The sequence below is a fragment of the Rhincodon typus genome, chromosome 32, assembly GCF_021869965.1.
Source record: "Rhincodon typus isolate 14 chromosome 32, sRhiTyp1.1, whole genome shotgun sequence".
In the NCBI taxonomy this organism is placed as follows: domain Eukaryota; kingdom Metazoa; phylum Chordata; class Chondrichthyes; order Orectolobiformes; family Rhincodontidae; genus Rhincodon; species Rhincodon typus.
The window spans coordinates 9899591-9924312 of record NC_063363.1 but is presented as its reverse complement, the minus strand read 5'-3'; the positions used below and the strand labels follow the sequence as shown (position 1 = coordinate 9924312).

At 39.3% G+C, this 24722-nt stretch overlaps 1 protein-coding gene across 1 annotated transcript in view; it reads left to right on the top strand.

Annotated features, from left to right (window-relative positions):
- sik3 (SIK family kinase 3) overlaps positions 1-24722 on the top strand; it is a 115416-nt gene that overhangs the window by 76347 nt on the left and 14347 nt on the right. The window contains 9 exon segments of the mRNA XM_048615472.1: positions 1957-2150; positions 2951-3024; positions 4488-4631; positions 11308-11470; positions 14311-14430; positions 16708-16808; positions 17671-17786; positions 18927-19290; positions 23238-24136. Coding sequence (XP_048471429.1) covers positions 1957-2150; positions 2951-3024; positions 4488-4631; positions 11308-11470; positions 14311-14430; positions 16708-16808; positions 17671-17786; positions 18927-19290; positions 23238-24136 — 2175 coding nt within the window.

Genomic DNA, 24722 nt, shown 5'->3' with positions numbered 1-24722 from the left:
TTTACTCCCTACCCCACCCCCCTCCCTATTTTCTGCATATAAACTGACGTTTTCCCAGCCACCATCAGTTCTGAGGAAGGGTCACCGGACCCGAAACGTTAACTCTGTTTTCTCCTCCACAGATGCTGCCAGACCTGCTGAGCTTTTCCAGCAACTTTGTTTTTGTTCCTGATTTACAGCATCCGCAGTTCTTTTGGTTTTTATGTGGGTTTTTACAACAATTGACAGTGGTTGCACAGTCATCATTAGAAAGTTTTGTTTATTCCAAACTTTTATTGAATTCAAATTTCACCATTGGCTATAATGCACAATAATGTCCAGAGAAGATTAGCCTGGGGTTTTGGATTACTAGTCTAGTGACATCACCACTATGCTATTTCCTCCCATAAATCAAGTATATGTACAGGTTTGTGTATGTGAATGTTAACTAGAGATATAACTAACACTACTTAATTAAACTAAAGGGCCATAAGGAGAACACTAATTTGTTGTATTTTTAGTGTGGAGCTTTACCTGTCAAAAGCTTATATTTGAATATGGTTAGTACATTTCAAGATTTTTAATCTATTAAAATGAATGAGTGCAAGCTTCTGAGTTAACTCTGTCTAATAATCAATGTTGTCACATGAGATCTCCACTGTAAACAAATGTAATTTTAAAATTTACTTGCATCATTCAAACTTTCTGAATCATCAATACCTAGTTAAATAAATGGGTTTCAATTAAATTAAAAATTCTGGACTCTGAATGGGGGGCACAGTCTGAGAAGCAGAATTCTTGAGGGCTTGTCTGAAGAGATCTTTCGGGAACAGGATACAATTTGTGTGCTTGTTAGTGAAATAGTTCAGTTAAAGAGAAAGAGCCCTGAAAAATGCACTGAAGTGTCAGAGAGGTTATGGGTGGAATTTGACACTGCCTTTCTCCCCACAGGAGGCATAATTAGAAGTGAGTGTAAAGAAGACTAGTGCGAAAATAGATAGTAGCCTTCCCATTCTGAGGCAAACTTTATATAGCCACTTAAGGGATGATGGGTGTGGGGAAATGGGGATGGTCCATTATTCTTTCATGACTCTCAACAGAAATATATCCCTGTAAGGAAGAAGGATTCTAAGAAGGGGATAAACTGACTATGGTAACCAATTATGTTAAGAATAATATCGTATTGAAAGAAAAAACATACAATTTAGCAAAAATTAGGATATATCACAATGGAAATCCAATTCTTTAAGACTGTGTTAGATGATATTTTGCTAACAACAACTTTGCTAAATTACTGTTAAACTTTCTGTTGGTTTATATTTTCAATACCCACATCATGACATTGAGTACAAACTTTTCCATAACAAGGCTAGTCAAATATCAGGAACACTTTATTCCTAAATAGCAAAATGCAACATTTATGTAAAATAACAAATGTAAACATTTCCATTTACTATCTTTTTCTTGAAGTCCATTCTCTTTCTCCTTTGACTTTTCTCCCCATTGTCAATATATGTTCTTTTTGTTGAGCAGTCCATTTAAGTAATGCTCCTGAAATCATGCTTGATGTTCCTACTACATAACTAAGCAACCGCTTTTTAAAAAAAAGACGCAGTATAAGAAATCCTGCATTTTTTTGCTTGCTCCAGAGAGGGCACTATAAACCTTTGCAACCAGTTAAAATAAACAGCTGAAATACCCCTTGACTAAACATAAGCAATGTCATGAGTGATTGATGTACTGTATGTGCAGCTGTTAATTTTTCACTTCCTTTCAGTTTGTCCTGGGTGGCGATAATGTGCAGAAAATGTGAAACTTAATAACAAAACATTTTCGAATTCAACAATGAGAATTTGGACTTTCAAAAAAGGGTACTAAGGAGAAAAGAGTAGAAAAGTCTATTTACAGGCTGTTACTCCTGGGCTGAAATATTTCACCAGCCAAGAAATAAGATTTTATCAATGTTTGTTTCTGTCTTACATTTTCTTTCTAAAGTTTTCTCTTATCCTCCTTAGGAACAATCTTTGCTTCAGCCTCCAACTCTACAGTTGTTAAATGGTATGGGACCACTCGGTCGCCGTGCTTCTGATGGCGGAGCCAATATTCAATTACATGCTCAACAGTTACTAAAACGTCCAAGAGGTCCTTCACCATTAGTCACCATGAATCCAGTAAGTAGTGACACAACTTGCAACCATACAATGAATCAACACCAATTCTGTGCCAATAAAATTTTCTTCTTGTATGAATTATGTTGCTACACAGTTGGTAATGTGGCAGATTTAAAAATACTTAATTACATCTACGCAACTTGGTTTATGGTCCACTTTGACCACACAGTTTTCTTCAGGATGGTGCTGACATTGCGCATCCAGTGATACAGTGAGCAGTGAGTACTGACATGTCTGAGATTTTTCATCCGTGTGCAGAGATGCCCAACATTTCCTGTGTCTCTTCAATCAGGTGACAGGAACTTGTCTTGCTAAGAACCATAAATGCAGCGCAGCACTTAAAATCACTATTTTACTCTCCTGCATATTGATCTTAAAGGAAAGTTAAACAGGAGGAACTTCTATCTAGACTGCTTATTCTATATAATTCTAACCATGATTAATACTTGTTTTTCTTCGCTTACCAACAAACAATTTATTAGACAATTGTGATATTAAATCTTAAACTTGGTAAAATCATTTAGTTTTCATGTTACTTTCAGTTAATGGCTGTAACTTTGTAGTCAGGATTGTTTCAAATCCTTAGTGTGCATAAAGCAACCATTTGCAATGCAGTAATTAAGCTCTGGCTGACTGCACAATATGTAGTCACTTCAAATAATATTCCCTTTTACAAAATATTGCCCATTGTCTTTTTGAGTGTTTGAAGTCCTTGTGCAGCACTTGGTTTATTTTCTTTTGTAGTTCCTCCATACCATCTTTATTTTATAGAGTGTTATACTTGCTTCTTTTCCCCACAGCACGCTGTGCCAGCCGTGACACCAGTAGATGAGGAGAGCTCAGATGGAGAGCCAGACCAGGAAGCTGTACAGAGGTATGTAATTTTAGCAGGGACACTTCATGGCCTCTCCCTTCCTGATTCTGTGACTTTTATTACCTTCACCTCAATTGCCATTAACAACCATGCCTTCAAGTGCCAAGATCTGCGTCTCTGAAACCCCTTTACTCCTTTCTCTTTGCCCTTGACCCTTCTTAAAGCTTACCTTTGAAATAGGCTTTTGATCTCATCTCTCAACAATTTCTTCACTTCATTTCAATATTTCCTTTCTGATTTCACCTCTGTGAAGTGCCGTGGGATTGTCATATATGTTATTAATGCTTCCTAAATACAAGTTGTTGATGTTTAAGAAATGGATGGGTGTAGAAGAGGAATTGGGATTTTTGGTGGACTGTCTGTGTTTAAATGCAAGGGCAAAACCATTATTCAAAAATTCAAAAATAAATTTATCAGAATACAAGTAGTGAATTGAGTTATACCCAAGGGAGAAATATCCATGTCTAAATTTGTGCATTGCTAAAAGTCATATATTTGATCTGCATTACACTTTGTGTCCAAACTGTCACAGTCAACTGTCATAATGCATATGAATCACTCATATAATTATTGCTCAAATAAGCATTATGATTTGCTTAACCTTATGATTTCTGTCCACATAGCAACAAAAGATACCATTACCAACTGAACCAGCGACCCATGCATATTGGTCGCATACTGTTTTAATCTTAGTCTGGAACCTTAAAAGAAACATGTTATCTAGATGATATGCAATAATTGTACATTGCTTGGTATAACACCGCTGTTGTTATACAGAATATCATTTGTACCTTATTATTATGAGCAATACCATAGGATATCTGTTCATATGTATGGTTTGTAGTTCAGTGCTGATAAAAATCCGTTATATTAAAAATCATTATCTGTGATGCCATTGAATCAGGTTAGTTTACACAGGCTTGGTGATGATGGGATGTTCTACATGTTCTATAAGGCAGGATTTGAGTTCTGTGGTGCAATATAAGGGTATGGTCATAGATAAAATCTTTGTATTTCAAAGAATCAGTTTTCTTTCTTTTAGTTAAAATATGTTTAGTCTTTTGTTGCAGAAACACAGCGCTGCATGCATTTTGCTGTTGGGAGTAAAACAAAACAACTTGAGTAGGAGCAAAGATCATTTGATAATATTACGTGCTACTACCTCTATTTTGATGCAAATTCATGATCACAATTCATAAAGAATGGAGTTGACACAGTGACAAGGGTGAAATGCTACCCAGTCTTACAATTACCAATTAGTAGCCTGGGAATGCTGTCTTTGGTTACAGAGGCAAAGAACCTTAGACAAAGAATAAATGTCACATTTAGGAAAAAACAAATTAAAAATAAACACTGAAAAGTTAAATTAAATTTAAACCTAATTTTCTAATTATTAGACATTAGTATCATAGTATCTATCTCACATAGATATATTTCAACTTAAATATACACTTGTGTTGCAGGTATCTGGCTAACAGGTCTAAACGCCATACCCTTGCAATGACCAACCCTACAGCTGAGGTCCCCCTAGATTTGCAGAGGCAGCTGGGACAGCAACAGGCAATCCGTTCACGGGCCTGGGTTCCTCACCCTGAGCAGCACAGCCGGTGAGTGGCTTTTGCACAGAAACCTCAGATGTTAGAATTGAACTACTGCAGATGTGCAGATTCCGGAGCGATCAATTCAAATTATTTTGACCTTTTTTTTTAAAATCTCATGAGGCCCAATAGAAATGGAAAGGAATTAACCTGTGCTGTTGTCCATCTGCCTTTCTGCTTTTAAACCTTGGCCTATCTAGTTGCAAAGGAGGTGGATGTTGCACAGTGCAGTTGTGGCAACAGTCCAAATAGTCAGTTCCACCTGAGTTTCCTGGAGAGGCTCCGGGAGCAGTTTAAATGGTCCTAGATTGCCCTCAGCCAGCACCTAACACCTAGTGTCTGACGGCAAGTTACCAAACCACCCTTTCTTGTAGAAAACACACTTAAACTGGAGAAATGTTGTACCCATGTAATTAGGGTACATAACAGATTGCATAATGTATTTTACCATTTTGAAAAAATGCACGGAACAATTCTTATAGAGGAAGATCAGATGAAATTAAGAATTCTGAAAATATTAAATGGATAATCTCAAAAATGAAACACATGCATTTATATGGCACATTTCATGATCTCAAGGTGTCCATAGCACTTTGAAGTCAGTGAAATACTTTTGAAGTACAGTTACTTTTATAATACAATGGTAGCCAATTTGTGCACACTAAGGTCCCACAAACAACATTGGGATAATGACCCAGGTAACCTATTTTGTGATGATGATTGAAGGTTAAGCATTGGCCAGGACTACCAGGTTCACTCAGTAGTGTTCTTTGATATGATGTGTTAGTATCCTTGACGTCCACTTGAAATTTAATATTTATTCTGAAAGGCAGCCTCTTCGAAAATGCAGAGTTTGTTCAGCCTAGATTTTGTGCTGAAGTCCTAGAGTGGGATTTGGAACCGAAACCTTCTGATTTAAATTTGAAAGTGATACCAGATATGTCATGACAAATGATTATTTGAAGACAATTCAGTCACAACATTTAAAAGAATAATCTTAACACACATGGGGAAAATAAAACAAAAATTATGGGAAAGCGTAGGTATAGAATTAGATGAACATCTTTTTGGTAGGTGGAACACTGGCACTATATGTTTAATGACTTCTTTCTGTGCTGAAATTCTGATGAAACTAATTTTAAAAGATATGATGAATGATGTTTTGAGCCTATAATTGATCCCTGTCTTTTAAATCATATTTTAAAAAATGTTTTTATGTTTTATGTTGAACATAGAACAGTACAGCACAGTACAGGCCCTTCAGCCCACGATGTTGTGCCAACCTATTATCCTACTAAGATCAAACTACCCTGCATACTCTACGTTTTACTATCATCCATGTGCCTATCCAAAAGTCGCTTAAATGTCTCTAATGTATTTGACTCCTCTACCACTGCCGTCAGCGCATTCCACACGTCCACCACTCTGTGTGAAGAACCTACTTCTGACATCTCCCCTATACCTCCAATCACCTTAAAATTATGCCCCCTCGTAATAGTCATTTCCGCCCTCGGGGAAAAAATCTCTGGCTATCCACTCTATTTATGCCTCTCATCATCTTGTACACCTCTGTCAAGTCACCTCTCATCCTTCTTCGCTCCACTGAAAAAAGCCCTCGCTCCCTCAACCTTCCCTCATAAGACCTGCCCTCCAGTCCAGGCAGCATCCTGGTAAATCTCCTCTGCACCCTCTCTAAAGCTTCCACATCTTTCCTGTAATGAGGCGACCAGAACTGAACAAAATATTCCAAGTGTGGCCTAACCAGAGTTTTGTAGAGCTGTAGCATAACCTCACGCCTCTTAAACCCAATTCCCCTGCCAATGAAAGCCAACACACCATACGCCTTCTTTACAACCCTGTCAACTTGGTAGCAACTTTGAGGGATCTATGGACGTGGACCCCAAGATCCCTCTGTTCCACTACACTGCTGAGAATCCTGCCATCAACCCTGTATTCTGCATTCAAATTCGACCTTCCAAAATGAATCACTTCACACTTTTCTGGGTTGAATTCCATCTGCCACTTCTTTGCCCAGCTTTGCATCCAGTCAATGTCCCATTGCAACCTACAACAGCCCTCCACGCTGTCCACAACTCCACCAACCTTCGTGTCATCAGCAAACTTACTAACCCACCCTTCCATTTTCTTATCCAAGTCATTTATAAAGATCACAAAGAGCAGAGGTCCCAGAACAGATCCCTGCGGAACACCACTGGTCACCGAGCTCCAGGTTGAATACTTTCCATCTGCTACCACCCTCTGTCTCCTATTGGACAGCCAGTTTTGTATCCAGACAGCCAAATTTCCCTGAATCCCATGCCTCCTTACTTTCTGAATGAGCCTACCAGGGGGAACCTTATCAAATGCCTTGCTAAAATCCATATACACCACATCCACTGCTCTGCCTTCATCAATGTGTTTTGTCACATGGTCAAAGAATTCAATAAGGCTTGTGAGGCATGACCTGCCCCTCACAAAGCCCATGCTGACTATTTCTAATCAAACTGTGCTTTTCCAAATAATCATAAATACTGTCTCTCAGAATCCTCTCCAATATTTTGTCCACCATAGAAGTAAGACTGACTGGTCTGTAATTCCCAGGATTATCCCTATTCCCTTTCTTGAGCAAGGGAATGACATTTGTCACCCTCCAATCATCTGGTACTACTCCAGTGGACAGTGAGGACGCAAAGATCATCACCAAAGGGGCAGCAATCTCTTCCCTTGCTTCCTGTAGAAACCTTGGGTATATCCTGCCTGGTCCAGGGGACTTATCTATCCTGTAAGTAATCTGGAAGAAAGTGGGAATAGATGTATGGAAGGTAGAAGGAAGGGAAGGGAAATATGGAGGGATTGGATGAGGACCAGCAAAGCCAGGAAATGTTACCTTTATCGGAGGGAGGTGGTATCAAGAAGTAAATGGCTGGGATTTTAAGGTTGGTGGTTCTCTTCCATTCACTGGACAAATTATTATTTCAGTATGTTGGGTTCCGTTTTACTCCTACAGAACCGTAACTCTCCTTGGTGTGTGTGAATTCGCTAATTTTTTTTTTTACTCCTGATGTTGGGAACGAAAAAGTGTTTCAAGGCAAGTTTTTCTGGTCAGCAGAACTGGCAAGGAAAGAAATAGGACACGTTGGTTTTCTCCGTGGATCATTTATCCTGTTAAGAGGCATAGATAGTTTCTGAAAAAATGATATATGAGTGGGATGGTTGCAGAAGTGGGAGATAAGCAGAGATCACTAATTATGGAATTTGTCTCCAAATTCTTCAAGCAACGTGACAAAGCTATAAGATAGTACTATATGGGCACCATGACATGGAATAGACAACAAAATGGCCTTTACTGAACCCTCCGTAAGCATAATGTTTTTGGATCATTTCTAATTCACAGTTTTTTATACACACACAATGCAGGATTTTTCATTCTTTCTTCTAAATATGAGAGTGGGCATTTCTAAAGGTGATTGAAAAATGTCCCCTCCCTCCAATAACCACCATCACTGCTGTGTCCCTAACAGCGAGAAAGCCTGCCAGACAAAATGCCAATGAGGCACTTATATGGTGATCCTCTTGACAAATCAGGTGCTGTGGCTGAAATGTCTCACCCTGCCTGAAGTTGGATGCTAGCAACCATTAGCAGTTGCAGTGATGCATCCAAGGTCCAGACTTACAGCAGCCCTGAAGACCAGGACCAGTGTTAAGGTAAGATCATGAGGTGGGGTCATGGGGAGAGGGAGGTGTTAAATGGCCACCCCTTTGCTCCCTTTCACCCTCGCATTGGGGTATATGTGGAACATCTCTCTCACCTCTCCCCCTTCAACCCCGCATTCCCCAAAGAGAAAGCAGACAAGCTCTCCTGTTTTCCCATTTAGGAAGGCAGCCACTTTTCTCACCTGCCAGGAATGAAGGTAATGGGGCTGATGGTGGGTTGAAGCTCTTAAATGGTCAATTAATGATGCTTAATTGGTGGTGGGGCAGGAGGCTTGACCATGGAGGAGCAAATTACTGCAGATACTGGAATCTGTAATGAAAACAAAAAATGCTGAAGATCGCAGTGAGTCAGGCAGCATCCATGGAGAGAAAGCAAGCTAACGTTTCGAGTCTAGGTGACTCTTCATCAGAGTTGATATGACAAGCTTGACTGTGGACCTTCCTGCCCAGAACATAATTGCTGGGGAACAGGTATCTCCCTGGTGCTTATCCACCTAATTATTTTTGTCCTACCCACCTCTTCGAAGGAGGGGTAAGTTGGAAAATCCTGCCTTTACATTTTGCCATTTTCTAACTGAGAATAAACATTGTTAAAGTCAATTAGCATGACATTAATCATTAATGATAATTATTTATATACTACTAATCTACTACAAATTCTACCAGTAATAAGCTGCTTCCTTGGAGAAAGTTTCAGGTATAAACACAGATCTCCAAATTCAGGCACATGGTTTATCCTATTTGCTTTACTTGACACAATAATACATAAAGATTTACGTGTGTATTTGGATATATTTAGTGGGAAAGTGCTCGCAACTTTTCAAACCAAGCTATCCATGCAAATCAATTCAAATTTGACAAATTGCTTTTATATTTTTACCTACACCCTGCAACTTCAAATTATTTTATGCTTCTTAACTATTAGATTACTTCTATCATATCTTTGGGACATAATCTTTTGCAACAAATTGAACTAAATGCTGAATGCATGTAAATTTACAAACACTATTGATTGTAATATCAAAGCTTGAACCAATGACCAATACAGGGTTACTGCCACACTGGAATTCTCGGTCATGGAGATAAGTCATACAAAGACAGAAAATGTTAATATCTGTAAGTTGCAGACTACATGCAAATCAATGTTGTGTGATACTTGGAATTCTACTGCTGATTTCACAAAATGTTTGGAAACAATTCAGACTCTTAGTTAAACATTATTTGAAGAAAAACAATAATCTGTGTTTGCTGCAAAATGCTGCACCTTTCATTCAGCGAGGTTTTTTTTAAAATTAATTTTGGCTAGATTTAGGACACTGTTTAGAACTTTGCGTCAGGTATTTTAAAAATTAGTTTCCTAATATTCACATTACAATAAAGACACTCAATTATCAAATGATTATGTTTGGTTTCTATTGAAATAATGATAATATTTAACTTAATGTTCTTTAAGACCTTTAATGAACATGCTACTATGATGAAAGAAAAGGATAGGTTTTGAGAACCTTAAGTTTTTACAACTGGTAAGATCTAATGTGCTAGCTGTATAAATGAGTTGTAGTCATGTTGTACACAGATAAAAGGACATTCCTCGGAGAGAGATTAATTTCTTGACTATTAATATTTAAATCTCTGCCACATTAGCCAACACGTGACAATTAATATGTGTATTTACAGCCATTTAGAATTGGTTGGTTAAATTATATTCAATTTCAAAAATTGAGCTGTTGGTTATGATGTTCCTTAAATGACAAAAAAACTTATTTATTTTACCATTTGAAGCAAACATTTATGTGTGTAAAATTAGCTCCTAACATAAGCTAGCTTGACCTGACATTTTGTTCAGTTACTTTCCAATTTTATTAAATGTTTGACATGACAGAGTGCATGGACCTTGCAGTGCGATTGTTGGATAAGGGAACTGATCCTAAATTGGATTTCATTGTTCTACTTCCATTTAATTTACTCTACTCCTGCACTTTGACTGGGAAAAGGGCCATTTAAATGGTTGGTGGTTCTAAATTTTAGCAGAATCACAGATTTGATGGAGGCTTTTTAGCCTGCCATGTCTGAAATGGCTTTCTGCAAAGCAACTCAGCTGTCCCACAAATTGCTCTTTCCTCATGGCCCAACAAATGTTTTCCCCAAAGGTGTTTATTCATTTCCCCTTTGTAAGGCCTAATTATACCTGTCTCTACCCGATTCTAAAATTGTGCATTATAGATCCTAAACACTTGCTCCATTATAAAAAAGCTTTTCCAGACATTGGCCTAAAGAACAGTCATATAAGTTTCAAAATGCGAACTCTGTTTCTCTTTCTGCAGATGCTTCTAAACCTGCTGAATTTCTCCAGCACGTTCTGTTTTTATTCCATATGTTGGCACTGTGCCTTTTTGATTCAACTAAATCAGTGCCCCTCTGTTTATTGATTATTTTTCCAATGGAAACAGTTTCTAATTACTCTATCAAGGCCCCTTTCTATTCACCTTCTCAATCTAGGCCCCTCATAATTTTGATCACCTTCTTCAAATCTCCTCTCAACATTCTCCTATGAGGAGCCACTCCAGCTTCTCCAACCTGTTTACATTGCTGTTGTTCCTCATCCTTCAAATTATTTGTGTAAGTCTTTTTAGCACCTTCTGTCAAACCTTTGCATTCCTTCCTGAAATGACTTTTATAAAGAAGTTTACATTGTTTAAGAAATAATCTTTCCGTAATTCAGCTGTTTCTATCCATCCTTGAATTGGTTAATACAAATTCACGTAGAGGAAGGTAAGTAAAGAAGTGAGTAATTTACACAAGTATATATTTGGGATGTGCAAAGAACACATTTAGAATCTGAGATAACTTGTTGTAAAGTACAAAAACAGTGAAATAAGGTTAAATCCGAATTTGAGAAGAAAAAGACATAATAGAGTTTGATTTTTGCAGTTTCACAGGACACTTTTTTGAAAATTATGCTTTATTTCAGCGTTTGCTATAAAGACCCCAATACCCTGCACCTCCCGACAGAAAGATTCTCTCCAGTTCGCCGTTTCTCAGATGGTGCTGCTAGTATCCAAGCATTCAAAGCCCATTTGGAGAAAATGGAGAAAAGCACAACCACCAATAGTAGTATAAAACAACTACAGCAGGTAGGCAACTTTTCACAGAATTGATATGAAAATGTTAAGCAGAGTGAAAATTTACCTAAAACTGTGAAGTACAGTTTAATGCCCTCACTGGCCATTAACAAAGATGGCAAATCTAATGAGAAATGTGTATAATCCCTATCCCAACAGCATCTTTTGAGCCTGAAGGAAGCCAATATGATTAAGGTTTCCACTTTAATTTTAAGTAATATTTTATTATTTATTTACCTATTTGTTTATTATTTTATTATTTTAACTGCTTCACTAGGAAGTTCAACTCAGAATCAAAATAACACTGGTACGTGAAAAGCGAAGCAAACTTCATTGTAAGACTATTCCCGATTTAGTTTTTGGCTGCATCAGGAGAGAGGCAGTGGTAGACAAAGCTGTTGTAGTTGCTGTTTTGTCTTTGAAAATCACTTCTGCAAAACATATTCATTTTTTCCTGTTTTATCCACTGCCATTTGGACTGAGGGTGTGATTACTCTTTTTGATAACTTTTTTGGAAACACTGATGACAGAACAAAATGGTAATTTAACAAGAAAAATTCCAGCTCCAAATAATGCCTTCTTAATACTTATCTGAACAAAGAAAAACCCAACACAGGATTTTTCACTTTGGAGTGCCAATAATAGGAAATATTCCTCAAACTACCTATTATTGCCATGTAACTTGATTCTTGATCTTCTTCCATAATTGAAACTTGCTAGTGTACAGATGGAATGTTTTAATTTTCTGTATTTTTGATTGTGGATTTAAATGGGAAAAGGACTGTTTTTTAAAAAAAAAACTGGCTGTCTTAAAAAGCAAGGACTATGGGAGGGATTGTTGCATATTTTTAAAAGCAAGCACTTATCGTAAGTGCCATTTATACCGTTGTTCAACCAGTAGTGAATGTTTAGTTGCAGATAAATTGACCAAAGGAATGTGTACAAAATGAGATTTAGCAGTAAAAAAAATACTTAAAGCCTGAAGAAGGACAGTTTATTATCCCTCATGAGTCACTTAGTTTCTAGTTTTAAGGAGTAAGTCAGAGACTTCATACATTGTGAACCAATTGCTCTGTGCCTCCTGCAAACAAGTGAAAGTGCCTGGGGAAGGGAGTTGGGAGGAGCAGCAAGCCAAGCCAAGCCAAAGGGATCATCTCAGCGAGCCCTATGGAAAGAAAGTATTAAACTGCCTTCCCAGTTTTTCCCCTCCATCTATACCACTAATGATTTTTGTGCCTATATGTGTAGGAGGAGTTTTATAAGAGAGTTAGAGTTTTAATTAGTAGAGTTAAATGTTGATAGTTCATAATTATTTACCTGTAACTGAAGTCTATTTATTTTAGTAATAATTCCTGTTCAGTATAAAAACGTAGCCCATGGTTCCTGTCAACCTGGATCTAAAATCCCTGTTACATTGGGGAATTTTACGTACTTTCATTAAATCTTAGTTTTGTGACAACTCGAGGAATACGAGACTTGATTTCCAGAACACAATACCAATGAGACGTGACAGTTAGGAAAAGGCTTTATTTGGATCTGAAGCCAATTATCGTCAAGAGTAATTTCTTCCCCTGTGAATGTGAGTAGATAAAACAGTAGGGAGATGTCATCTGTTTGGGTAGGTGTATGTCACTCGTAAAACTTGCCATGTCTATTTGAGCTGTAAAGTGTAGACCTAATCTATGCAGTGTGGCATTCTTGGGATTTGTGCACTGTTTTTTGTAGGATGTTTTGAATCTGAAAAATAGAAACAGTTTTAACCATACCTGGTAACCTGCATGACCGCCTGTTAATAAAGTCAAAATTACTTATGGAGTAGAACTTTCCAAAGTATAGTGTCAATTTGGCATGGTGGCTCAGTGGTTAGCACTGCTGCCTCAAAGTGCCAGGGACTCTGGGTTCGATTTCACCTTCGGGTGACTGTCTGTGTGCAGTTTGCACATTCTACCAATGCCTGTGTAGGTTTCTTCCCACAGTACAAAGATGTGCAGAGATAGTAGGAACTGCTGATGCTGGAGAATCTGAGATAACAAGGTGTTAGAGCTGGATGAACACAGCAGGCCAAGCAGCATCAGAGGAGCAGGAAAGCTGATGTTTCGGATCTAGACCCTTCTTCAGAAATGGGGGAGGGGAAGGGGATTCTGAAATAAAGAGGGAGAAAGGGGGAGGCGGATAGAAGATGGATAAAGGAGAAGATAGGTGGAGAGGTCGAGCAGTTTCAGGGCCGAAGAGATTACAAGAGGGTTGCAGTGGAGAGAGATCCACTGAGGTCTTTCTGGAGGGAGGAGGGTAACTTCTTCAAGGTAGGCATCCTTAGAAGAGGCTTCGCAGTGGGGTTAAAATTGTTAGAGATAGTAGGAACTGAAGATGTGCAGGTTAGGTTGATTGGCTATGCTAAATTGCCCATAGTATCCAGGGATGTTTAGGTTAGATGGATTAGTTGTGGGAAATGCAGGGATACCTGGATAGCGTGGGGGGCCTAGGCCTGGGTGGCATGATCTTCAGAGAGTCACTGTGGTCTCGATGGGCTGAATGGCCTGCTTCCACACTGTAGGGATTCAATGATTTTATGTGTTGGCCAGTTAGTAAGCTATTTGCATTTTTCACTGAAAGTAAGCATTTATCATAAATGTTTTCTGATACACAGTTTATCTAATGATTATAAACTTTAAAAAAAAAAGCAAAAGTGAAGAATACACACTAGTTACCTCACCTCATAAACCATGATTCTAATTTTGGATCTCTATTGACCTGGATCTTAGGGTGATTAGTGCTGCATCCAGTATTTCAGAAACATTGATAATTGGTGTCTCCTCTAAGTGACCACAATTAAGCTCTACTTGCATGTTTAGGAATGTGAACATTTGCAAAAGATGTATGGAAATGCTGTGGATGAAAAAATATTTGAGAAGACTCAGCAACAACACATACTTTACCAACAAGAGCAACAAATTCTACACCAACAAATTCAGGTAGGATAGTCATTTATCATGACATACCCATTTTGCTTTAAGTATGCGTGCTATTTTGGCAGGTCTGATGGTGATACAGCATTCTCTGCTTCCAAAAGTAAAGTGAATCTAGAAGCCATACTTCCCCAAACAAAAAAAAAGTTTCTGTGGATTTTGGTTATTTTATAGCAGTGAAGAATTAATTGATCAGCAAGTAATTTCATCAAGTAACAACACAGTAATTATTAATAGGAAACACATGGGCAGTCGGTTAGCTCAGCTGATTAGAGCGTGGTGCTAATAATGCCAAGGTCATGGGTTCAGTCCCCAAACTGATCACGCCTGTAGGCTTCAGGTCACGAGTTGAATGCTTTGTGTTCTGACTGGAAGCTTGCGTGGCAGTCTTTGCTTCTGGGCAGCACGGTGGCTCAGTGGTTAGCACTGCTGCCTCACAGCACCAGGGACCTGGGTTTGATTCCAGCCTCAGGTGACTGTCTATGTGGAGTTTGCACATTCTCCCCATGTCTGCATGGGTTTCCTCCGGGTGCTCCGGTTTCCTCCCACATTCCAAAGATATGCAGGGTAGGTGGATTGGCTATGCTAAGTTGCCCATAGTGCCCAGGGATGTTGAGGTTAGGTGGGTTAGACATGGGAAATGTAGGGGAACGGGTCTGGGTCAGATGCTCTTCGGAGGGGCGGTGTGGACTTGTTGGGCTGAATGGCCTGTTTCCACACTGTAGGAATTGTATGATTCTATGTAAAGAGCAGGACAGGCAGCCAGTTTTAGGCATATTTTAGCCCTCATTTTACATTAAAGTGGGATGTGAACAGTTTACAAAAAAAAATTGACTACTGATAATTTAGACATTTTGTGTGCTGAATTATTTCTTGACATAAATTAATATGAATACTGCAGCAAAATATGATTTTAGTGCTACAAAATTGAATTATCAAACAATTTTGATTATCATGAAATACATCACACAGAGGTCAAGCTAACTGGCCTATAGTTTAATATTTCGTGTCTCCCTTCTTTCTTGAATAGAAGGGTTATATTTTCTACTTTCTGGTATGATGGAACCTTTCCTAACCCACAAATCATCTGTCCGGCCACTCAGTTGTGCAAAGTTATATGCTTTTCTAGTATTCCAGTTCACTTCAGGTAACTCGGCTTTCATACTCACATAGTAACCCTTATTTAAGTTTAAAATACTAGTCTTAAACCCCTCTTCTCTCTTTCAAACAGGACCTAAGATTAAATCATGTTGTGGTCGCTGCTCCCTAGAGGTGCCTGTAGTCTGTAGTCATTAATTAATCTTGTCTTATTACTTAATGAGCCTGTTATCACCTGGCTTTCAGGTTGGATTCAGAACGTGATGTTATAAGAAACTATATTGAACTTATCATCCAGGTTAATATTTTCTATGGTCAGGTGGGTGTATGATAAGCACATTTGACATTTAAATATTATAATGAGGCTGTGTGCCATCATTTTAACCACATATAGTTGAATCTCCCCAGCCTCTCGGAAACAAGAAATCTTAAAGGCAAGAAGCAGTGCTGAATCCATAAGTTAAGTACCTTTACAGCCCTGGGAACGAGAAGGAGTGGGAGTGTTTTCTCCAGGCAAGCTAGCCAAGTTAATCTCCTCATCATCTGCCCTGACTCACCCCTTCCACTGTACCACTCCTCCTCTACGTCTAGAATTGTCAATCAGACTTCTCCAGTTTGTATGTAGATTAAAATCATCCATGATTATTGTCTTCCTTTTATCACAAGCACCCAATATTTCTTCTTGCATGTATAATCCTACACTGGGTTACTATTAATGGTCTGTAGACTATTGCCACTCATGACTTTGTTCCCGATGGTTCCTCATCTTCACCCAAAAAAATTCTACATCCTCATCTCCTGAACCAAGGTCACCTCTATTGCATCAATGTCATCTCTGATTTAGAGTGCTATCCCTCCACCTTTACTCAACTTCCTATTGTTCTTAAATGTTGCATATCCTTCAATATTCACAACCCACTGCTTTTCACCCTGGTTACCAGTGATTTCATGAAATTAAGACAACAAAAAGTGAATTGTACTCATGACATGTACAAGATTTCAAAACAATGGATTTTGCAACCCAGCAGAAGTCAGTATAGTGGAGCAAGGTCTACAGAAATATATGGTTTAATTTTACTCCACCACAAATGTTAAGTTAATTAGAAAGCAATCACCCTAAAGCCATAGCAGTAAATCAATATGTTTGACTTTATTTAACCTTGTTGTCACACGCACTGCCTACAGGAATGTATTCGACCAGCTCAGCCTTCACCTCCATTGTCAACTGCTTCATTGGTACAGCACGTGGAAAACCAACCAGCATTCATCACCCACCAGCTGCAAAGGTGAATAATTTGCAAGTATAACACAATCTCTGCTATTTGTAGGGTGGGCACGTGATAGGCACATTTCATATTTAAATATTACAATGAGGCTCCATGCCATCACTTTAGCCTCGTGTTTGGACATCCCGGCTGCAGGGAAACTCAGCAGCTTAAAGGAAAGGAGAGGGGCTGAACCTATAAGTTAGGTGCCTTTACAGCATAGTTTATGGATCAGGAGAAGTGAGAGCGTTTCCTCCAAGCCTGACAAGCTAGCCGATTTAATCACTTCATTATCTGTCTGCTGGCACCCCTGAACCCTCACGACTCCCTGTGAGACCGTCCTCCATTTGTGAAATCCACCCCTCATGTCTGGACCACTATTAGACCTGGAACCCTATTCGGCTGATCAGGCGCCCACTCTGACGTGGAACCAAAACTTCTGAATCACTGTCCTCCTTTTCCTGTCAACCTACCTGCTGTTGTTGTCTTTAGGCTTGTGAAGCATGTTTAATACTTGCACTATTTAACTTGGAGTACAACCAGTGTTGGTAGAACTGGACCTTCTGAAATATTTATGAAATATTGCAATATTAATTTATAAGCTCATCCCCCACACAGCTACCACAGCCTGTCAGACAACACATTCAAAACCTATTATATTCAACACAGATTTAAATTGTGGCTATAAACCACATGAGTTTGGCAAATTCAACTAATTTTAAAGAAGTGGCTCACTTATGGTAAGTTCTTATTAAATAGGATCGTGGGTTACTGAATTTGTCTTATTAAAAAGCATTTTTGCAGTTTTAAAAGCTGATAAGTTAACTGAAACTATCTGTAATTACTTTCAAATTATGACACTGAAAAATATTTCATTTTTCAGGTTACAAATTCAGCATGAACAGTCAAGTCCTCCTCCTAATCATCCCAACAATCATCCCTTCAGCAAATCTAATAACAGTCCTTCTCCTGGCACTACGGCCATCATGCAATCCAGCAGTAAGCATTTTCCATGCTAATTTTGGACGCCAAGATTAACCAGTATAAACATTTTTTGCATCTTGTTAATTTTAATTTATAGATTATTACCTTTTGAACCAGGTAAGTGGATTTGCCAAATTGAAGTACGTCCAAGATGACCTGCTTGTTAAATGCTGTTTGGAACCTAGTCAATACTTCGCCGTACATTCAGTAATCCTAACCTGAACCAGGTCAACATTTGGCTTCACACATTGTTGCAAGCCAGTGTCTTTAGATGTGGAGTAGCAAGGTCTTGTCTTGTGGCACAGTGGATACGGGCCCTCTCTCCAACCACCAGCTCTGGGTTGAAGCCCACTTCACTGCAGAAAAAGTATGTTATAACGTGATCAAACAGGTTGATTATCAAATTGTAAATTCTTCCAGTACGTATATATGGCAGGTGATTAAAGTTGGAGAGTTTCCTGGTCAACCAGAAGAGTGTGGTAGCTGCAGCACAGCAACCTTCCTACATTAGAGGACTTCATGTGCAGGTTCTTACAGTAAGCGAGCATAATGCTTACTCTGAAGGGCTAGTGTGTGTACACACTCACTCTCTCACTCACTCTCCTCACTTACCTGATTCACTAACACGCAGTCACTCACGCACTCATTCTTTGAGATTTAAGTATTGTAATAGTGACTGACCAAACATAAAATCTTTCTGTCCGTTAGCAAGTAAAATGGTTTCCACCTAACTTGTTGTGACTTCCAATTGTGTTTGGTTATGTGACGTTCATCCATTCTAATATAATTGAGGTCAACAGAAAATTATAGTGTATTATCAAGTAGAGAAGTATCATTATCTTGTTTCATCTCGATGCTCACGACTTATCAGTAGCATTGATGCCATTGCTAAAAACCAGTCATTTTAAAGCAAGAACTTGAGTCTTTCTAAACTTTTGTATTTAACTATAAAATAAGTTTCCAGATGTTGTGCATGCAAAAATATTTTGTTTTATTTAACTTGCGAGTTAACAATTATTGTTCAGCTCTTTGAAACTTAATTTGTAAAGAAATGTTCCCTGTCAAATAAGTGGATTGCCTAGAACTATTTAAAGGGCTGGACTTTGTCTCTAGATTGTGACATGCCTGAAATATTTGTTTTCCTTAATTCCTTAGGTTGTGTTTCTTCTCCATCTCAGTTTCAAGGCTTGACGTCCCAACATGCTTTGTTCCAGCAGCCAAGCAATAGCCCCCCACCCCCAAACATTAATCTGCCTCGAATGAATTTACAACCTGGGTTGGCGCAGCAATCTCAAACGCAGCAGGTTACAATCCAGGTCCAAGAGCCAACAGACATGCTCAGCAATAACTTGCTACAAAGTGCTGGGCAAACATTGCACACCACGCACCCCCGTGGAATCATCAATCCAGGAAATCATCTTCCTCTACAACAGAGAGGGTTGCACATGCCATCTCTTGGGCTTGGACAGCACAGAGCCTTAGCAAAACAACTGAGTGCTGACAGTGCAGAGACAAGCAGGTAAGATTGATTATGCTTGAACCTAATTATTAGGTGTTGATGGTCTGTACATCCTCAGAATCTGGGTATAGAAAAAAATAGGATATTTTTCTCTAGGGTGTCTGAAATATATCCTTACGTCAGATGGAAACCAGTTTGTACCATAGATTTAATATGACGTGTTGATTTTTTAAAAAATTTACCCCGTTGTTCATTATTCTGTAAAATCACATTTTTTCAAGTTATCTGCTCAGTATGATGAATAGTGAACCTCAAGTTGAAATCACCACCTACTGTGAAATATGATTTGTGTAAATTTGTTTTATGTAATATTTCTATCCAATTCACAGTGATAAAATAATATGCAGATCAGGAACATTTTATTGAGAAGTTAATGGAGTAACTCAGTCACACCTGTGGAGAGAAAATACAGTTAATGTTTCAAGTTCAGATTTCCAGCATCCACATTTCTTTGTTTTGTATTAATTTGGATGACTTCTAATATTTTTGAGTGATTTGGTTGTACAGAATTTGAGTATTGATGAGGAAAGACATTTTGTTGAAGCATTTCATCTTGCAGGAAAATTTGTAAAAAAAAAAACAAGTAAAAGGAAAACAACGTTCGTACTATATGAGAGGAGAGTGCTGAGTGGTTGGCAAGTGTTTCCTAAGGGCGAGACGTGTTGTTTTGGAAAATACACCAGTTAATGATGACTGGCAGTTAACTGTCAAGTTTTGTTTAAATTTTAATCCAGGTTGACCAACTCTGATTGGTCAGAACATTGCCCTGGGTAATGATTCAGAGAATGGCTGTTGTGACTGAATACATTGTGAATACGTGTAGGTGTGTCATGCTGTGAGCCTGACTGATAATTCTAAATTGTTTTTTATTCTTTTAACATCTCTGAGAGTTAAGGTACAAATTTTAGGATCAAAGTAGTACCTGATGCCTCATGATTTCTTTGATCATGTCATAATTTAAAATGATTGTTCAGAATATTTGAGGGGAAATTTAACCCCAGAAGCAAGTGGATTTGGATCAGGCAAGGTATAAAAGTTTTTTGAAAATCTTGATCTCAGATGTAAATTGAAACAGGCCATTTCCTGTTTTAGTGGATGGGGGAGAGATTGGAAGGGGTTGGCTGATGCATTGTGGAAGGTAGTGATGGTGAGGAAACCAATCTGTTCCTTTGTGGTGGGTTGACCATGCGATTGTCTGCCTACTTTACATTTCGGCTCCATTTTAAATATAACCCTGAGCAACTCTTCAGTGCATTTTCAGCACTGCTTGTGGGCCAGCAGAAACAGGCTCCTTTCAGTCTGTCCCCCAGTTGAATGTCCCACTCCCAAGCCATACCATCTGTGATCACTAATTCTCCACCACGATCACTCACCCCTGCTTCCTTATCTACCTCCAATCTCTCTCAGATGTTTTGCACCTCCTCCCCTAATATATGAGCCCAGCCTCCAAACCATTCTCTATGCATGCCTACAGCTTGTATAACATGAAAGGCTATGGTTTCTGCCATTGTATTCCCAAAATTGCCAGTCAGTCAATCAGGCTAGCCTCCAGAAGCAATTGTGCTTGAAATAAAAAACGTGGTATTAATACTGCACAATATTTTGGGACCAGAGCTCCTTGCTGCCAATTGGGAATCCTGCCCCAATAAGTATTGGGGATACCTACGTTCCAATGCCAGGATGAGTTTTAATACTAACCATTCTTTGGGTCTAGTTTCCAATTTTAATAACATTGTTAAGATGAGACAATGAATGGAAGCTAGGTGCTTCCTTCGTAATGGAGAGAAAATTAAAATGCTCTTGAACTGTTTCAATGTACCTCCTAGCAACTGGGTCAAAAGCAAGATTAGACTTGCCAGTGTTATGTTGCTTTGCCACATATTCCAATGGGGAATTCAGCATTACACAGGAATAACCAAAGTAAATTGTGTGAAGGGAGTACTGAAACATTGTTCAAGATCTCTCATCATGGTTGCTGAATAGTTGTTACACTGCTGAGTCTTGAAAGAGTTAACTGGTCTTAAAAATAACTAACAAGTTCTATTTTTGTTCATTCGAAATGGGTGTTGCTAACTAGGCCAGCATTTTGTCATCCATCATTTTTCTGGAAAATATCAATGGTGAGCTTTCTTTTTGAACTGTTAAATTCCTTGAAATGCGGGGACCCCCACTCTGCTGCTAGTTGTGGTAATCAGGAAGCTTCCTTTCCCAGGACCTGATGCCATGTGACATATGGGATCTGGAGTCAATGTTCACAACTTCCAGGACAATTGCTTCCTGACTATGTGACACTGTGCATCCACATTTGATGAGTCTGTCTGCCAGTGGGACATGATGTACCCAGGCATACTGATTATGGCAGAGGCTGGGACATTATCTGTATGCATCTGTGAGTATGACTATGTTAGGCAGTTACATACTAGTCTGCAGGACAGACTTCTTGATTTTAGGAAAATCCCAAATGTCAGTAAGGAGGATTTTGCTGGGTAATTTCTGATGCCTGTGTCGATGCCAATTTCTTCCAATATCATCCCTCTCTTTTGACTTTATAGCAACAAATGTCAGACAGAAATGAGTGGCTTGTTTGACAATTTCAGAGGCCATTTCAGAGTCAACCGCATTGCCGTTGGTCTGAGTCACATGTAGGCCGGACCAGTATAGACTGCAGATTTCTTTCCCTAAAGGGATCTTCCTTTACACTTCTGGCTCCAGATCCAAGTGAATGAGTATTGGTGAACCAAATGGCTTTCTGCTATGGTGGGATTTGAACCCATATCCCAGAATATTTAAAAAAAAAAACTGAAAGAACTGTGGGTGCTGGAAGTCAGAAACCAAAATAGGAATTGCTGGAAAAACTCAGCAGATCCGGCAGCAATTGTGAGAGAAATCAGAATTAATGATTTGGGTCCAGTGACCCTTCTTCGGAACCGATGGTAGCTAGAAAAATGTTGGTTTTTATGCAGAAGATAGGGTGGGGGTAGGGGATAAGGAGTAAACAATAGGAGGAGGTAGAGCCAAAGAGAGAAGAAAACAGCCAGCCTAGGAAAATGAATAGTTGGTAGTTGAGATTATTAGTGGCTATCAATGGGTTGTGTATAATAGCAGACAGTGTGATAATGTGGTTTGGTGTGTGGGGGTGGGGGAAAGCAGGGGAAATGCTCAAGCCCTAAAATTGTTGGACTTGACATTGATTCCAGAAGGCTATTGTATTGCCAATGAGGAAAATGAGGTGCTGTTCTTCCAGCTCTCAGAGTTTTGCATGGAGCAGTGCAGCAAGCCTAAGACAGAAATGTTGGCCAGGAAACACGGTGGTGTGTTGAAGTGGCAGGAAACAGGAAGTTCAGGGTCTGTTTTGCGGACAGAACATAAGTGTTCTGCGAAACAGTTACCCAGGCTACGCTTTGTTTCCCCAATGTAGAGGAAACCACATTGTGAGCAGCGAGTGCAGTAGATTAGATTGAGTGAAGTACTGCTTCACCTGGTAGACGTGTTTGGGGAGGGAGGAAGTAAACAGACAGGTGTTACACCTTCTGCAGTTGCCTGGGAAGGTGCTGTGGGAGTGCTGTTGGGCGTGAAGGAGGAGTGGGCCAGGGTGTCTCGGATGTAACGGTCCCTGTGGAAGGCTGGCAAGGCAGGGGTGGGGAATATGTGTCTGGTGGCGGCATCCCGTTGGAGATGGCGGAAATAGCTGTTAATGATCCTTGAGATGTGGTGCTGGTGGAATGGTAGGTGAGGACAAGGGGGACCCTTGAGCAGCAGTGCTCCAGCTAAATATGGCACGTTATGGCCCATGAAAACTGTTATAATTGTGTAAGAAGATTGTAATAATAACCCAAATGATTAACTAAAGTACTGAATAGAAGCTGACATTACTATCCTGTCTGATTTATATGTGATTCTCAGCCAATTCATAATGTCATCTTACACTGATTTCTGTTTGATTTCAGTCGACCTATCAGTCGATTCTCTCCTTTGAGCTACGATCAGCCGCACTTGCGCCCTCATCTTTTCCAGGAGCAGTTTCGGTGTGCGACTAACAACTTCAATCCAGCAGCAGCATTTTCTCAAGCCATGAAAATTGCACAGATGGACCCGCTTTTAAACTATAACAATATGGCTGGTAAAGCCCTCCTGCAGCATGAGCAACAGCAACAGGATCTCACCGCTTCATCACTACATCAGGCATTGCTTTCTCCAACGCCATCTGACTACACAAGACACCAACAAGTTTCACAGCAGTATGGCCATATGATCCAGGGTTTACTGTCACCCAGACACTCATTGACAGGGCAACAGGACCTGCGCTTACCTCCTATCGAGGCACAATTCGTAAAACATCACCAGCGGCAGCAGCAACAACAGCAGCAGGAATATGACTTGCTGAGGCACATGAACCAAGGGGTGGCAGATGCTGGAAACATGACTGCCAACCTATGTGGGCAGCAACAGACTTTATCAGATCACCAAGCGTTAAATATGCCTTATCAAAGTACAGAAACATATCATCAGCACCATCGTTTATTACAGGTCAGAGGCCAAGAGCATATTGCACAACCCCCTTCGTCATCCCAAGGACACAGTTTTGTACACCATCCCCCGTTGATGCATTCGGAGAGTATGGAAGAGGACTGTGCAAGCGAGGGGAATAGGGAGGGGTATCAGGACAATACAGACTGCACTGACACATCCACCAAAGCCTGCCAAGAGAATCCAGTGCTACTTAATGCTATTAGATGTAGGGATGCAGAGACACTACTAGTAAATATGAATCATGTGCATGAGATGACACAGCCTTACAGTCATCAGCCAGTCCCTGGCTTTGCCAGAAGCAAAGTGCCAAGTAGAGGTAAGAGATGATATTTGTGCTTAGATAGCCTTAGTTTGCATAATAGACTTCTAATTACCAAACTCTTGTTTCATTAAACCTGGAGAAACTGAAAACTTGGTTTGTTGTCTACTCAAAATGAATTAACAGAATTGTCAGACAGGACCTCCAGTGTAGATTTGCTCTTAAGCTGAGTCTGTATGGATCTGCTTCAGCTGTACACTTGTGATTATGTCCTGGTTTCACAGAATTCATTTAAATATAGATTTAACACTGGCAGGAAATGTATTTTTCAAACTTCACTTTGATTTTAGGTATAAGTTAATAAGGTGATACTCCAGTGGAATGCCAAGGAAGTCCAACATTTTTATTAGATGCTGTCTTTTAGATGAGATAGTGTATCATGGCAATGTGTACTCACTTTGTGGGTATAATCTCATGCCATTATTTTGACGAAGAACAGGGAGTTATCTTAAGTGACCTGACCAATATTTATCCCTTACCCAACAACTTGAAAAAAAATTATCCAGTCAGCTACCATGTTGCTGTCTGTAGGAGCTTGTTGTGGATAAATTGGTGTTTTGTACATTACAACAGTAACTACACT